The sequence below is a fragment of the Martes martes genome (assembly GCF_963455335.1).
Source record: "Martes martes genome assembly, chromosome: 12".
Lineage (NCBI taxonomy): Eukaryota > Metazoa > Chordata > Mammalia > Carnivora > Mustelidae > Martes > Martes martes.
In genome coordinates this window covers 3,865,670-3,882,353 of record NC_137900.1, presented here as the reverse complement: position 1 = coordinate 3,882,353, position 16,684 = coordinate 3,865,670, and the positions used below count along the sequence as shown (strand labels likewise).

The following is a 16,684-nucleotide window of genomic DNA, read 5'->3' as shown; positions in this document are numbered from 1 at the left end:
GTCTTTGAAGTTAGCTTTCTGGCTGGGTATCTCAGTGTGGTTTGATCCGCGTTTCCCTGTCTTTGTTTCTTTCTGATTTTTTTTTTTAACATTTTATTTATTTATTTGACAGATCACAAGTAGGCAGAGAGGCAGACAGAGAGAGAGAGGAGGAAGCAGGCTCTCTGCTGAGCAGAGAGCCCGATGCGGGGCTCGATCCCAGGACCCTGGGACCATGACCCAAGCTGAAGGCAGAGGCCTAATCCTCTGAGCCACCCAGGCGCCCCTTCTTTCTGATTTTAAGCTTTTCTTTCTCTTCACCATCTTCATGTATTACGATGTCCACGTGCTACTGTGTCTCTCTAGTCGGGTCTCCATTTCTGGAGCAGCCTTTGCTTCTGTTTTGGATCCTCTGCCTGTTTCCCACCTCACCTCCGGGCTTTTCTTGGTCTGCTCTGTGCTGGAGCCAGAGGACAGGTCTTGGCCTTCTGGGGATGTGCCCTGTGCTCGGGGTGCCCTTTGTGGCGGCGTGGGTGGGAGGGGCTCATGGTGGCCAAGGCTTATGGGAAGAATTGGCTGTATAGAGAGCAGATGTCTATTCTGAACAGGTACAGTCCGCTTTCATGTTCCCTCGCCAGCATCCTCTGTTCCTGCCCCCAGGAGCAGAGAGGGACTGTGGTGGCTTCCCCAACACGCAGACCCCTGCTGGGTCCCCTGCCGTGGGGTGGTGCCTCCGCCAGCCCCAGCGACACTGCTGGAGGTGTTTGTTTAGTGGCAAGTGGATGTTTCCCTCAGAGAGTGAGCCCTTGGAGGTCTGAAAGCACGTACTTGGAAATCTTTGATGTTACCTTTTTCCCCGCTTTACCCTCTTACATTTTTGTATTATTTTTCTCAAGGTTCTAACAAAATGACAGTGGTATTGGGTTGTGGAAAAGCTCACATTCGTATTTCTGAACTCTGGGACTGAACACTAAAGTGAGAAGACCCGTGGGATTTGAGCCCAGAGGGGAACCAACACTGGAAGCACTGGTGGAGGCGAGGGCGACAGGCACCTCCAGCCCTGCGTGGCTGGGGAGGGGGTGCCTTTCTTTTCAACCAGGCAGACATGGTTTTCAGAGTGGGAAAGACTGGAGACCAGACACACTGCCATCTGGGGTTGAAAGGGAAGGAATGCAGAGCTGGAAGTTCTGTAGGCAGCTTTCTGGTCCTGGGTCTCCTGTTCTTCACTGAAAAATGACCGTTCAAAGGCAAAGACCATTAAGGTTTTCTTCATCAATGAGTCTGCCTCTGACAGTGGTTCTCGGCCCTGATGATGTGCCCCCCCCCCCCAGCTCGGTTTGCAAGTGCTTCTGGCTTCTGATGGTCAGAGGCCAGCGATGCCCACCACTCTGCGGCACACAAGACAGCCCATGACAGTACAATCAGGTCCAAAATTCACGGTGCCAGGCTGAGAAACCCGCGGTCTAAGATGTAAGCACCTGGAAGATCTCGGGTGTCTTCCTTGTCCCTGACCAAGAGGTCTTATCTTTCAGGACATGAGCTGAATCACTCTAAAAGTACATATTTTTCCAGAATTACTTTTAAATCCGTTAAGAGGAGCAGAGAGGCCCATTCAGAAGAGACAAGTATCAAACCTTTGTGGCGATTATCAGCTTAGACTCGCTTCTTGTGGGCTTGTCCTTGAGAGGACTTAGGTTTGCCTCCATTTCCCTGTAGAAGCGGGCCTCCCCCAGACTGTGACAGGCGGACGTGTGAGTTGGTAAACATGGAGGGAGTCGTGGTCTGAAACTTCAGCTGGATGTATAGGGGTGGTGGTAAGCTGCAGCTGGTACTATCCAGAAGGATTGGGAAGAGCTCCTCGGGTGGGGGCCTCCTGCAGGTCAGGATATTACCTACAGAGATGTGGAGGGAAGGGGCTCCAGGACGAACCTGCCGAGCCGAGCTTCTCCCCGCAGCAGGTCAGGCAGAAGCAAGACAGAGTGTATTCGAGTGTGGACTGTAGAGGCCACAGACTCGAGAGAGGACGGAGTGTAGCCGGTAGGGACTGTAGAGTATGGAATGTGCACGACTAGAGTGTACACGGGGAGCCTGCGGCCGTCGTGAGGTACAGGCCGGAGTATGCAGGTGTGTAGAGCAGATACTCCGGACAGGCTGTGGAGAGCGCTGGGGCGGACGGAGGGAAGAGTAGAGCGAGCGCGGACGGCGCAGCCCGCCGAGCGCTCGAGGGCAGAGCGGACACTCCGTGAGGAGCGCGCCCGGGCGGGGTGCGCCGCGCCGTCTGGGCTCGTGGGCGTTCCTCCTCTCCCGCTGTGGATCAAAGCTGCTCTCTTGCTTGTTGTCCTTGATTTTGACCAGGGCAAGCCTCCCTATGCTGCTTCAGCAGAGGAAGTGGCTAAAGAACTGAAGTCAAGATCCGGGGAATCCAAGTCGTCCGCCGTGTCTTCAGATGGGTCCCTGGCTGAAAACGGAGCGGTGGCTGAGGAGAAGCCTGCTCCCCAGATGAACGGGAGCGCGGGCGACGCCAGGGCCCCCAGCCACTCGGAAAGTGCCTTGAACAATGACTCTAAGACGTGCAATACAAATCCTCACTTAAATGCACTAAGTACAGACAGTGCTTGCCGCAGGGCTGACGCTCTGGACGCTGCTGTCTTAAAGAAAGAAGAGTAAACTTATTTTTATAGAGGGTGAAGGATGCTGGAAGGGTAGGATTCAGGAATATCTGGAGAGAAAGAGAGCCTACAGTTATGTACATTTTTTCCTTTCCGTAAGAGAAAAATGAGGACTTTGGAAATTCGGATCCCTCTTTGATATCAGAGATTTAAACAACACATTTTTAGTTTTAACCAGTTGTAGTCAAAATGCTACAATAAAACAAAAAGAGAGAAAGAAAATGAAGAGCATTTGACTCCCACACTTAAAATGAAGTACACACAAAGTTTAAACTGGTTATGACAAAAGCCTATAGTTGTGTTTCTTGAACTATAAAGAAAACAAATTTTGGCAGTCTTTAAGTATATATAGCTTAAAATATCATTTTTAGCATTTGGCACCATATGTATGCCATTATCTTTGATTTTGCATTACTGTTCACAAGAAAGCTTTGTCTAAGGCTTTGATTTTATGATTATGAAAGAAATAAGGCACACCACGGTTTTTCTTTCTTACTTAAATCTCATCACTGTTGATGTGGTTCTTTTGTGTTAAAAAAAAAAAGTGCAACTATCAAAACTAAAAAATTATAGAGTAATATTGCCGTTCTGCTGATTTTAAATATGCAGTACATCATACTTACTTTACAAGCAAGTTAAATGGAGATAAAGTTGAAATCATAGAAGATGCAAATGACCTTTCAAAATCAACACAATGTGTTCTGAAACTTTTCGTGACTTAATACCATGCATCTGTGATCAATGAACTATGTGGTTTTGATCGGACGTAGACCATTAGTGCTACTACTTGAGCTAACCTTCTGCATGGTTCATAATTTTTAAAGTGTGTAGTTAATATTATGCATGTTATTGTCCTTCCATTCTTACCAGTATGTGCCCATTTGCAAAACAAAATGCTAATAATCAGTAATAGTCCTATAAAAGATGTTAACTCTGTTTAGTCATTGACTGATCTTGCTCTAACCTTAAAATTTTGTGATTATTGACCTCTGTTGCATTTATTCTAAAAACTCCCCAAAAATTATCTAGCTGTTTCAAATATCAACATTACCCTGGTGTATTCACTGCTGTATGCATTATTGTTCTTTGTTGCTGTTTTATGCCTTCATATTAGCAAAATATGAAATTCTGTGAAAAACAAAAAAAAATCCCTTTGATCTTTAAAAAAAAAAACAAAAAAAAACCCCCCTTTCTGTAGCAGGAAACAAATTGCTTGTTCTTGAGAACTTTCCCATCAAGAATTTAGTAGAAGCAGGTATACTTATATCATTTTGATGTTTTTGTTACTGTTTCCAAACAATGTACTTTGAAATCAGAATCACTTCTTATTCGTTTTCATATAATTCTCCTGATGCTCTTCATCACACATTAGTGATCAGAAATGAGATGTAATTCCCCAATCCCTGCCCGCGAGACCTGAGTAGGATCTTACTGTAAGTTGAAGGGAGTTCTGCCCTAACTCATGGATTGTGCAAGAATGAACTGCTGTTGGGTCTGACTGATTGTAGGTGGGTTGTGGCGTGCTGTACCGAAGGCTATTGAATGCAACTTACAATGCTTAATAAAAATCTTTATTCTTTTAGTATAAACGCAGCGTGGCTTCCAGATTCAGCCGGGGGCCGGGGTGGGGTGTCCGAGCCCCACGGACAATACACACACCCGGGCTGGTCGTCGGACCGCCGGCTGGGGGCGCCCAGGGTGCGGGGTGGGTGGGGGTCCGAGCCCAGCCGACAATACACACCGGGCTGGTCCTCGGACCGCAGGCTCGCGAGCACCCGAGATTCGGGGCGGGTGGCGATCCGAGCCCCGCGGACAACACAAGACACGCGGGCCGATGGTCGGAACGCAGGCTCGAGACCAAAGACAGCGCACTGAGTGCTGCTGCTGTTGCTATTACTGCCCACGTCAGGCATCATCGCGGCTCCCCCGCGGCTCTGCCCATCCGCCGCTGTGGCCTCTCCAGGGTCGCTCAGCCGGCAGCGCTGAGGACAAGCCTGAACCAGCACTTGGGGAAACGCCGTCCACACCACCAGCTACTCGCGAGGGGGGACGACCTGTTCACTTCCGGCCTGTGCGCGGGGGCGGGGCCTGGGCTGCTTCCGGCCTGTGCGCGGGGGCGGGGCCTGAGCTGCTTCCGGCCTGTACTTAGGCCCGGCCGCGAGCACTTCCGGCCTATGGTCTGGACGGCGCAGGGCGGGGCCATGAGCACTTCCGGCCTGTATTCGGGGCGGGGCGGCGAGCACTTCCGGCCTGTGCTCGGGACGGCGCGGGGCCGCGAGCTCTTCCGGCCTGTGCTCGGGGCGGGGCGGGGCCGTGAGCACTTCCGTTGTGCGCAGGACGGGGCGGGGCCGTGAGCACCTCTGGCTTGTGCCGGGGCGGAGCGGGCCCCGCCCCACTCGCGCGGGCGCTGCGCGCGCACCGTCCCCGCCCCGCGGCTGGCTGGGCCGAGCGCCACCGCGGGCACCGGCGCCGGTGAGGGTGAGGACGGCTTGCGAGGGCGCAGAGCCCCACGGCCTAGCCGCTGCTCTGGGGCAGGTCAAACACTTGTTTTTCTTTGTAAAAAGAGCTTTTGTTGATCATGTTTGCTTGTCTCAAAAGTAACACGTTTATTGTAGTAACTTCCGAGAGGGCAGCTAGACAGAAAGGAACAGAAATCACTCGCGATGCTCGCCTCCTGGCTCACCTGCATCTGTCCCTCTCCGCAGCCCACAGACGTCTGCGGGAACTTTACAGCGGACTCCAGCTCCCAAGCACGCTTGGTGAGGGGTCTGCGTGCGGGGCACCGCGCCCAGCACCATTGTGCCCAGGACCACTGCCCCTCGCACCACTGCCCGGCATTGCACCTAGCGCCACTGCGCCCAGGTCCACCGCCACCAGCACCACCGAGCCGAGCACTGAGCCCAGCACCACCCAGCACCATCGCAGTGTCTTCCCGCCACTACGTTCAGCTGCGACGTAGGCCCCACACAATGGTTGTGCCGGTGTTCAGAATTAGACTTAGTACCAGACTTAGAGGGCGGCAGGGGCCAGCTCTTCATGGCACTTTCGGTCCAGGGTGCAGTCCAGGGATGTGTATGTGAGGCTGTATCAGGTAAGAACACAAGGAACATATAGGGCAAGGGCCTGTGGCAGGGAGGGCTGCTGGGGCTGGGGACGAACGTTGTCTGCAGAGCAAGGTTGGGCTCAGGTCCAGGGCAGGCATCAGTGGAGAGAGAACCCACAGGTGAGGGGAGAAGCCACTACACAGGGTTCTTGGGTGCTGCTGGCACCTGGGAGATGGGGAGCAGTCTCCAGGTGGGTGCACAGCCCCCGGGGGATTAGCCTCTCACTGGAAGGAAAGCCAAGGGGAGCGAAGGGCGTGTTGGTCCTCAGCACTGACTAGCCCCGCTCTTGGCCACTGGGGCAGGAAAGTGGGTTTCTGGTTTTCACCTGCATTGCTTCAGTTGTCCGTGAGGGTGACATCTCCATTTGTACATTAATGTGACCTCAGTCTGTCCACGCTCCAGTCAACAGATTGTTAATATCCTGGCTTTTTTTATTCTAAAAACCCAGGCCAGGGCACACATCCCTCTCAGCACCCTCTGTGGGTGGGCATGAGGACACCAGCTCTCTCCTGATGTGGTCCCCTCAGGACCGGCTCTCTCCTGCCATCTTATTCTGCCGTGAATTCTTTGCACAATGTCCGATTCACCGCCCTTTCCCCTTTGCTCCTTGTTCCCCACTTGGTGGAGTGAGACTTGCAGAGGTTGCTTTGCCCTCCCCATGGGGGGGCATCTGGCTGCTGCGGGCTGGGCCTCTGCTCCTGTCCTCACAGCTTCCCCAGCAGAGCCAGGGACCCCATGGACCTGCACCAGGCGCTTCACCCTGTGTTGTGTGCTGGACTGTGCAGGTGATGTCTCGGGGACCCCAGGAGGGACAACCTGGGGGCTGGGTGGAAATGACCCAGGCAGAGCGCTAGCCACTTTGGGCCGGCACCTGGGATGGCCTCGGCCCATTGTGCCCAGCAGGCCCCAGCAGCTCATGAAGCAAGCCACTGGTGGTACTGCAGCAGACCGACCCAGGTCTCATCCCACCGCGGCCAGTCCTGGCATTTGTGCAGATCCAGCTCCTCAGACCTGACTGATCCAGGTATAGGTTGTGTAAGTATCACCTGGGGCTGGCTCTCCCAGAGCAGCCCGTTTGCCCTGTGTTGGTGTTTTATGAACAGCCCTCCTCTGGATGGGAAATTAGATAGTCACTGGGCTGAGAAGCTCTTATCTACAAGCTCACTGCTTCCAAACATCACAGGGTCATCCTAGAGAGGCTCAGAAAGAAGGGCACTCTCACACAGTATCAGGAAAACCCAGAAGGTTTCCGAAGTGCCCATGGGTCACTGTTCATCTCACTGCATTCTGGAGCAGATCAGTTTGGTCCAGGTCTCCCAAGGGCCTGCTCTTAGAACTCTCTTGGCATTCACCAGATGGCTTCCTGTGTTCTGAGAGCACACATCCAACCCCAGACTAGTACCTCCTTCCTGACTTCTCCCACCCTCCAGACCGTTCTCGTCTGTCATCTGTTCTGGCACACGAGCTCCTCAGCGGTGGAATGTGTCTGCCTGGTTCCTGGCCATAAGACCTGCCCTGGTTGCGCACTGACACGCTGGACAGCCTGGGTGGAAAGGACAAACTCCTTGACACACACAACCCACAAAGCTGAATTATGAAGAAACAGGACATCTCACAGACTTGTAGCTATTACCGCGACTGAATCGATAACCAAAAGCCTCCCAATAAAGAAAAGCTTCACCAGTGAATTCTACCATGGATTTAGAGAAAAATGAATACCAATCCTTAAATTCTTCCCCATTGTTGAGGAGGAGGGAGCAGTGTTGAAGCCAGCACTGCCCTGATACCAGAGCCAGACAAAGACTCTACAAGAAAAGTGAACTATGGAAATAAGAACCCTCAAGACCCCGATGCGACATTCTCAGCAAAATACTGGGAAACTGCATGCACCTGTGAGTTAGAAAGATGGTACACCACAACCGAGTGGGATTAGTTCCTGGAATGCAAGGACGGTTCTGTCTCAAGATCAAGCCCTGTGAGATGCCGCCCTAACAGGATGAAGGGCGGAAAACCCACAGGATCATCTCAACTGATGCAGAGAAAGCACTTCACAAAATTTAACACACTTTCATGATAAAAATAACAAGGAATAGAAAGACACTTTTTCAGCATAGTAAGGCCACATACAAAAAGTCCAAAGCAAACATCATACTCAATGGTGAAAAAGTTAAAAACAAAACAAAACAAGATCAGAAACAAGAAAGATTCCACTTTTACCACTTCTACTCAACACAGTATTGGAAGTTCTAGCCAGAGAAATTGGGCATGCATAAAAAAAAAAACCATCTTAATTAAACAGAAAGAAGTAAAGTTATCTGTTCACCAATGACATGCTTTTATATACAATCTCAAGACTTACACACTCTAAAGATTCCACAAAATACTGTTAAAAGTAATAAATTCAGCAAAGTTGCAGAATACTAAATCAACACACAGAAATCAGTTTTGTTTCCATACACTAAGAAAAAATAATCCCAAAAGGAAATCAGGAACACCATTCCATTTACAACAACATAAAAAAAAAAATACTTAGGAATATACTTCAGCGAGGGGACAAGACTCATGAGCTGAAAACTGAAACATCGCTGAAGGCAACAAGACACAAATAAGTGTAAACACCTCCCGTGTTCGTGGGTCAGAATATTAACATTGCTAAGATGGCAATAGTACCCGAAATGACCTACACATTCAACACAATCCTGTCGAAATGATCTTAGCCCTTTTTGCAGAAATGGAGAAGCCAATTATCAAATTCATAGATAGTTGTAAGGGGCCTAGAAGAACTGAGATGATCCTGAAAAAAGCAGAGTTGGAGGCCTCACACTTCCTGATTCTGAAATTTACTACAAAGCTACAGCAATCAACATAGTGTGGCATAAACCTAGACATACTGACCAATGAAAGAAATAAAAAGCCCGGAAATAAACCCTTGCCCACTTGGTCAAATGATTTCGACAAGGGTGCCATGACCATTTAATGGGGGAAAGAACTGTGCTTTCAACACGTGGCACTGGGAAAACTGCATGTCCACATGCGAAAGCAGGACCCTGAGCCTTACTAACACCAAATACAAAAATTAACTCAAAATGGATCAAAAGCCCAAACCTAAAACACAGGGTGAAATCTTCATGATACTAGATTTGGTAATGACTTCTTGGATATGACATCAAAATGCACAGGCAACAAAAGAAAAAAAAAAAAGAGTTGAACTGGATTTCCTCAAAATTAAAAATGTTCGTGCGTCAAAGGACACAACTGATCAAAAGAGTGCAAAGACAACTGCTAGAATGCAAGGAAACATTTGCAAATCGTCTCTTTGATTAGGAATTAATACCCAGAATATACAAAGACCACCTACAAGTCAACAACAAAAAAAACCCAGATAAAAATAAAAAATGAGGAATAAAAAATAAAATAAAATATGGGATAAATAAATAAAATGAGGAAATAAAATAAAATATGAGGAAATAAATAAAATAAAAAATGAGGAAAATCCTCAAATGGACATTGCTCCAAAGAAAACATACAGATGGCCCAACATTTAAAATGCAAATCAAACCCATAATGATCAGGGAGTGGCACTGAAAACAAGTTTTTGCTATCAAAAGCTAGCATTATATTGAATCAAAATAAAAATCTTTACTTCACAGTTAAAAAAAAAAACCAAAACCCACAGTGAGCCGCACATTAGGACAGCTACAATGAACACACACACACACAACCAGAAAACAACAAGGTTGGTGAGGATATGGCGAAACGGGAACCCTCGTGCACTGTTGGTGGGAAAGCAAACAGGTGCAGCCACCCTGGAAAACAGTGTGGAGGGTTCTCAAAAAGTTAGAAATACAGCTACCCCATGGTTCACCGATCCCACTTCTGCGTATACACCCAGAAGTAAAAGCAGGGACATGAACAGATATTTGCACACCCACATTCATAGCAGCATTACTCACAACAGCCGAAAGGTGGGAACAACTCAAGAGTCCTCCGGCAGTGAATGGACAAATCAGACGTGGGTTATACACGGAATGGAACAGTACTGAGTCTTTCAAAGCAAGGAATCCTGACACCTGTTACAGCACAGCTGAACCTGGAGGACACCGTGCCAGGTAAAGTAAGCCAGTCACAGAGGGTCCAACTCCGCAGGAGTCCACTGACACGCAGGTCCCTGGAACAGTCCAGCTCTCGAAGACAGGAAGCAGAACAGTGGGCACCAGGAGCTGGGGGAGGGGCGGTGGGGGACTCCCGTCTACTGGGGCCAGGATTGCAGAGGTGCACCATGATGGCTGCACGACAGCGTGAACATACTTAATGCCACAGAGCTGTGCTCTTAGATTTGGGCAAAATGGTAAAGGTTATCTTGTGTATGTTGCTACCATTAAAAGAAAAGTCTGTGCTAGCCTTCAGGGTACTTTGTGGACAGGGAGGGAAATCAGCGTGACCTGAAACATGCTGTGTGTCCACTGGGCAACAAGGAAAATGAAACAAGGCAAATAAAACAGGTCCCACCCTTGAGGCTGGCTGCGGGGTGTGTGCTGCTGGGAGCCCCCCTCTCGGCCTTGCCACAGGCCCGGCCACGCAGGCAGGTGGGGAGCTCTTGACGCTCACATGGACTGCCCCCCCAGGAATGGTGTGCACTTGGTGGGCATCGAGGCCAAGGGCAGACTGCATGGAAGGGGCAGAGTGTGGGTGGGCAGCCAGAAGGGACACTGGCATCTTAAGGCCACTGCCCCCTGCTTCCTGGGTCCTTGAGTCTGGCCCTGTGCACTTCCCCTCTCTGCATGGCCTCTGAGCCCAGGTCGCTTTAAAGGGCCCTTGTTCCCTACCCACCCCCCCCACCTGCTGCCCGGTCTCCCCAGGGCACGGTGGGGCATGTGTCACTATCCCCCTTACAGCAAGAGGAGCTTCGACAGAGCACACAGCAGGTGCTCAGTGCACACCTAAGGAAATGAAGGAGAGGGAGGAGGAAAAGGTGGGCTTTCTGGAGGGTGCCCACAGGGAGAATTTGGGACCCACAGGATGCTTACTTGAGTCTGTAGTCAGCCCGTAGCCTCGGAAGAGCCTCGGGTAACAGGAAAGCATCTCTGCGGACACTTCCAGGTGCAGTGGACACGTGCAGACGGGGAGGGCAGAGCGGGCGGAATGACCTCAGGCCCCCGGAAGTCTGAGCTCCGGGCCTGCTCCTCCCTCCCGCCGCCTTGGTGTTCCGGAGAATGGCACCCATCTGGGTACCTGTTTGTGGAGCAGGGGGCCGCCGGCCGTCCAGGGCTGATGCCGAGTGCTGCCCAGGCAGCACGGGGCGGGGGGGGTGCCTGCTGGGGCCTGTGAGGAGCTAAGCCAGCCCCTGGTGAGCTAAATGCTCGGGTGCTGTCCTTGTTTGGAGGGCTGCAGCACAGGGCCGGCCTCGCTGGACCGAGAGGGGGGTGGAGGTGGGCAGTGAGCACCACAGCACTGCCGCGGGGGGGCTGTCACTCAGCGGTGCCAGGCTGGCGCCCTGGGCCCCCTGCAGACCCAGGACCATTCATCTGCACTAATTCACACTAGGGTGTTAATGGTGGACAGTGCTTCCCAGAGCCTTCCGCACCAGGTCTGGGGAGGAGGACTCCAGAGGGGAGGGTGACAGCTGCAATTCAGGTAGGAAGGCACTGAGCTGCTGCACAGGGGCTGGGGGATGGGAGCTTACCCCTCCTCCCCCCTCCCCCCATCGCCCAGTGTCTTTTCCACTCTCACTCCTCATGCTGAAGCCTTCCAGCTAAGGCCCTGCCGCCGGCACTGCTGAGCTGTGGTCCGGGGGTCATCTGCTGGGGAAGGGTGGCTGGCCACGCTGGGCCGGGTTTTGGCTCAAGATGGGGGAGCACCTCCACTGAGCGGCCTGCAGGCAGGAAAGGTGGCCTTGAGAGGCTGCAGGCCCTAACCTGCCTGTCAGGGCGGCTGCTGCCAGGCAGCCTGGACCAGGCTTTCTGTCCAGGCTGGAATTCTGGGCTTCGGGTGGCCAGCCTCCCCCAGGAGGAGGGGGCAGAGCACGGGGACACATGCAGGCTCCCTACTGCACATCAGGAGCCCCTCTGCTCCCGCACCCCCAGAGGAGTGTGCAGGCTGCTGGGAGGGGACAGGGGACAGGTGGGTGGAAGGAGCCCTCAGAGGCCCCCCATCCCAGACCCTGACCACCCGGCTGAGGCTGCAGGGCTCAGAGCAAGGCAGCAGCACCTCCTGCCCACCCCTCTAGCTCCGGCTGCCCTATAGCCGCATTGCTGACATGGACCGGAGGCCTGAGGCTCTGACCAGGGATGGGGGCGGGGCTCCAACTCCACATAATCACTTGGTCTTTATGAGCTGACCTGTGCCAGCGCACTCCTGGCTCCCCTGAATTCTGTCCTCCTCTGGGGGCTGAGCATCAGGAGAGTCAAGGATCCTGTACGGGACGACTGGCTGTACCCAGCCCAAAAAGGAGAAGGCAGGAAAAGCGAGAGAAAACCCCATCTGCCCCCTGTCCCTCTGCTGGGTAAGAAGAGAGTTGAGCCAAGTAGTTGTTCCTTGGCCATCTAAATGGGAAGGACATCCTGAGGGTCTCATCCCATACCCGGGGGGTCTCCAGGGCCTGCCTACCCCTGTATCCTCAGCTCACTTTCTTTCGTGGTGCCCCCCCTTCCCTTGCATTCCCCCATTCCCTGAACCACCTTGTGCTGACTTGGTTCCTTATCCATCCTCCCCCACAGGGGGTCTCCCTGGCCCACTTACTCCAGGCAGAGGTCCTGGTCGCCTTCTCCCCTGCGGGCCCCCCAGCCCACGTTCTCCCCCAAGGGATCCCTCTGCCCACCTTCTCCCTGGCAGGTCCCCCAGACTACCTCTTCCTCCAGAGGGGTGTCCCAGCCCATCTCCCCCACGGGGGACCCCCTGCTCTCCTCCCTGGCCCACATTCCCCGAGAGGGATCCCCCGGGCCGCCTTCTCCCCCATTAGGGTCCCCTGGCCCTCCCCGACAGGTGCCCCCAGGCCTCCTTCTCCCCCAGGGGGTCCCCCGGCCCTCCTTCTCCCCAGCCCACCTTCTCCCAGGCAGGCCCCCCCAGCCCACCTTCTCCCCCAGAGGGGTCCTCCGGCCCACCTTCTCCCCGGCAGGTCCCCCGGCCCGCCTTCTCCCCGCGGTCCCCGGCCCGCCTTCTCCCCGCGGTCCCCGGCCCGCCTTCCCTCGGCGGGAGCGGCGGCCCAGGCCGGCGGGCGGAGGCGGCGCCACCCGGGGCGCTGACGTAGAGGCCGCTCGGCGGCCGGGGGTCCCTTCGGTGGGGCCGCGGCTCCCCGCCCGCCGCCCCCGCGCGTCCATTCCCTTTTGTGTCCCGCGCGCGGCCCGGCCCCGCGCACACTCGCGCCCTGCGCCCCGGGGCCGGCGGGCGGCTCCCGGCGCGGCCCTGCTCCGCGCGCCCCGCTTTGTGTGGACGCGCCGGCCGGGTGCGCGCGGGCTGTCGTGCGCCCCCGGCCCCGTCCCGGCCCCGGCCCGGCGCGGCCCCCCGCCCGGCCCGCCCGGCCCGCCCGGCCCGACCCGGAGCGCAGCGCGGGCCGAGGGCGGGCGGGCGGCGCGCGAACATGGCGACGGTGCCCGTGTACTGCGTGTGCCGGCTCCCCTACGACGTTACCCGCTTCATGATCGAGTGCGACGCCTGCAAGGACTGGTTCCACGGCAGGTGAGCGCGCGGCCCGCCGGCCCCGGCCCCGGCCCCCGGCCGCCCCCCGGCCGCCCGGCGGCTCCCTCCCCCCGCCAGCCCTGCCCCGGCCCTGGCCCCGGTGCGCGCCCGCCGCAGGCCCCCGCCGCCGCCGCCGCCGCCTGCCGCCCGCCGGCCGCGCGCCCTTTTGTGCCCGGGGCGGGGGCCGGGGCCGGGGCGGGCGCCCCTCGCGCGCCGCACAAAGCGGGCCCGGGGGCCGCGCGGGGAAGTTGGGGCGCCGCGGGCCGGGCGGCTGACAGCGGGGGCCGCGGGGAGGCCGGCTCCAGGCCCAGGCCCGGCCCGCCGCCTCCCCCGCGAAGTTGCAGGAACTTTCCCCGCGCGGGCCCCGGAGAGGCGCGAGCGGCGGCCCGGACGCCGGCGGGCCCGGCCAGGGGGGCGACCGGCGCGCCCACCCTCCGTCGCGGCCCCCGAGCCCCGGGACGCGGTCAGGGCCGGGTGGGGTGGGGGGACCCCCGCCGGTTCCCCCACCCCCCAACCTCCCTTCCCTTCTCTCTCCGCCCCGCGGGGGTGGGTGACAGAACGGCGTCGGTGGGGGTGGGGGTGTTGGGGCTCCGCCGCCTCCTCCCCGGCCGGCATGGTGCCCGGTTCCCCCCTTCTCTGCTCCAGACAGGGACGCCCAGGGTTTGACTTGACCTTATGCTCTCTGGGGGCCGTGGGGTGGGGGGAGGTAGAGTTGGGCCTTGGCCCGTGGCCGTGACCTGGCCCTGTGCCTAGTTTTCAAAGCAAGGCCCCTTCCCAACCAGAAGTAAACGGGGAGGAGGAAGAGGAGGTGCCCGCGGTGCCCAAACTGCTCCAACAGGTTCTCACGTGTTTGGGCCTGGACAGGACGGGTCCGGGGGCTGGCCAGGGGTTGGCCAGGGGCTGGCCAGGGCTGTGTGCCCTCCGTGGCTGCCCCCTTGGACCCAAAGCCAGAGGAGCTGGGGGCGGAAGGGCCGTGTGTGCCGTGGGTGGTCCCCGAGCCCCCAGAGGGGAACCTCCTGCTTGTTTAAGGGTAGATGGGCCGGTGGCCCTGCCAGTTCCCATGTTGGGGACCCCCGGCAGCCAGATGTGACAGGAGCTGCTCAGCTGGGTCAGCGCCAGGCCCGGGTCCCAGCTCAGTGCCTATGACAGGGACCAGGTGAGGAGGGGTTGGGACTGTTCCCAGCAGGCACAACTCCTGAAATCCCCTGGGCCTAACAGGCTGCCTTCCTGCCTGTGGATGCCCAGGGCTGCAGAGCCCCCGGGGCCTGAACATGGGACTCTCCCGAACTGTGCTGCTGTGCACCCACCAGCTGGTATCCCCTTGAAGTTCATGGCCGGACCAAGGGTGAAAGCTGCCATCTGATCCTTCAGGGTTGCTCTGTTCCAGAGATGCTGGGAAGCTGACCCTGAACGCCCTGCATGTTGGGGGGTGGGGAGGGGTCCTCCCTCTCTTCCCCCACCTCACCTGGAGCCTGCTGAGCTCCCTACCTGCCCAGGCCTGGGGAGGGCCTGGGAGGACCTTGGGCTGCCCAGGGGCCCACTCCACTGGGTTGGGAAGGCAGGCGAGGTCTGAGCTAGACTTTGAGATTGGGTGTGGGGGGGAACCCAGCCGTGAAGGGCAGGCAGGGGAGAGGGGCTGAGGGCTGGTGCCTGGTGGGTGGCATTTGGCGGACGGGCTAGGACAGAGTTGGGGAGACGTACGTTTGGGGAGGCCTTATTCCTTATTTCTCAGTTTTCAGTGGAAGTCTTTGATTTGATCCAGCGTAGGCACAGGCCGTTTCATCACAGATTCATTTCCATCCATGTGGGGTGGGCCCTGGGGTCTGCAAGGGGCTGTGTTTTTCCCCCTCCCGTGGGCATGTTTTCTGTGCATCTAATCAAGGGCCCCTTGCAGGAGGGACCCCTGAGGCTGTAGCTTTCCCAGGTCGCTCAGGGCAGGTGCCCAGATGGGGCACGCCGGTTTGGGGTCAGGCCTGGGCCATGTGTGGCCCTCACAGCCCTGGGCACCCTCCCTCCCCATCCCTGCATGGACCCTTCTTCTGTACCAGGAGGGTGTGCGACGTGATGATCCCTGTGCTGTCCCATCTGCAGGTAGTCCTGGCTGACCCAGACTTTTTAGATCCACGTCCCACCTTGTGGGGGACTTTGTGTTCAACAGCTTGACTATTTTATTTTGTTTTGTTTTATTTTATTTTATTTATCTTTATTTTTTTGAGAGAGGGAGGGAGTGGGGGAAATCCTAAGCAGGCTCCATGCCCAGGGTGGAGCCCGACACAAGGCTTGAACTCATGACCTGAGCTGAAATCAAGACTCGGACACTTAGCCAACTGAGCCACCCAGGCGCCCCTTGACTCTTTTTTTTTTTTTTTTTTAAGTTTAAATACTTTGTAACTTTTTATTTTAGAGAATTTTGGGCTTATAGAGCTACAGAAATGGTTCAGTTACAGAAATGGTTCAGTGTCCCTATACATGTCACGCTGCCTCCTCTGAAGGCAGCCCCTTCCCGGACCATGCTACAAACAGGGCAACTGAGGCAGAAAGAGGCGTGGGGCTGTTAAGCAAACTGCAGGCCCTAGCAAGTTATTGGGGCAGGTGTTCCCTGTGCTGTCCTTTTCCTGTTCCAGGACCCCAAGGTGCATTTCAGTCTCCTGAATATTTCTTTGAGAAGGAAACTTCGTATCATCCCTGAAATAGCACATTAGTGGAACTCGCTGTAGACAGTACCTGTAAAAGTAAACATAACTGTTAAAATAACAGGCTCAGTCTTGTCCCACCTGTGATCCGTCACATCTCTCCAGGGCACCTTATTTTGGGAGGACTGGGAAGGGTCTCTGTGGTTACCCACACTCCTAGTGGCCCAGTCTTTGCCGGGAGGACTCCAGCAGTGTCCCCAGGCCAGGGCGTGGTTGGGGGCAGCCCCATTCTAGAGGCAGAGCCTGCTCCCAGAGTGCGTTTGCCTCTGCAGGAGGCCTGAGGCACCCTGAGCTGCCATCCTACTGGTCCCTAGGGAGGCCTCTCTGCTGGGCTGGGCTGGGCTGGGCTGGAAGCGCGGTTAGCCAGGAAGGCAGGAGCCGGGGTGGCACCCCATCCCCTGGGGCTGGAGCACCTTGTCAGCCCCGCCGGTCTTCACCTGCACCGACTGGCGTTGCCTGGGAAGCTGGCTTTGACTAGGGAGGGATGGAGTTGTGGCCAGCCACCTTCCGAACTGTCTCGTCTGTGTGTCTGATGGGCAGGTGTGGCACCCATGGGCACTGGGGA

The 16,684-nt window shown here is 55.9% G+C and overlaps 2 protein-coding genes across 5 annotated transcripts in view; both read left to right on the top strand.

Annotated features, from left to right (window-relative positions):
• The window catches only part of FAM120A (family with sequence similarity 120 member A), a 96,793-nt gene extending 92,557 nt beyond the window's left edge, over positions 1 to 4,236 (top strand). For all 3 annotated transcript variants that reach the window (XM_080819159.1, XM_080819158.1, XM_080819157.1), the window contains one exon: positions 2,335 to 4,236. In XM_080819159.1, coding sequence (XP_080675285.1) covers positions 2,335 to 2,646 — 312 coding nt within the window. In that variant the 3' untranslated portion in view covers positions 2,647 to 4,236. The remainder of the gene's footprint in view (positions 1 to 2,334) is intronic.
• A 9,079-nt stretch (positions 4,237 to 13,315) lies between these two features.
• PHF2 (PHD finger protein 2) overlaps positions 13,316 to 16,684 on the top strand; it is a 69,754-nt gene continuing 66,385 nt past the window's right edge. For both annotated transcript variants that reach the window (XM_080819668.1, XM_080819667.1), the window contains exon 1: positions 13,316 to 13,426. In XM_080819668.1, the coding sequence (XP_080675794.1) occupies positions 13,329 to 13,426 (98 nt within the window). In that variant the 5' untranslated portion in view covers positions 13,316 to 13,328. The remainder of the gene's footprint in view (positions 13,427 to 16,684) is intronic.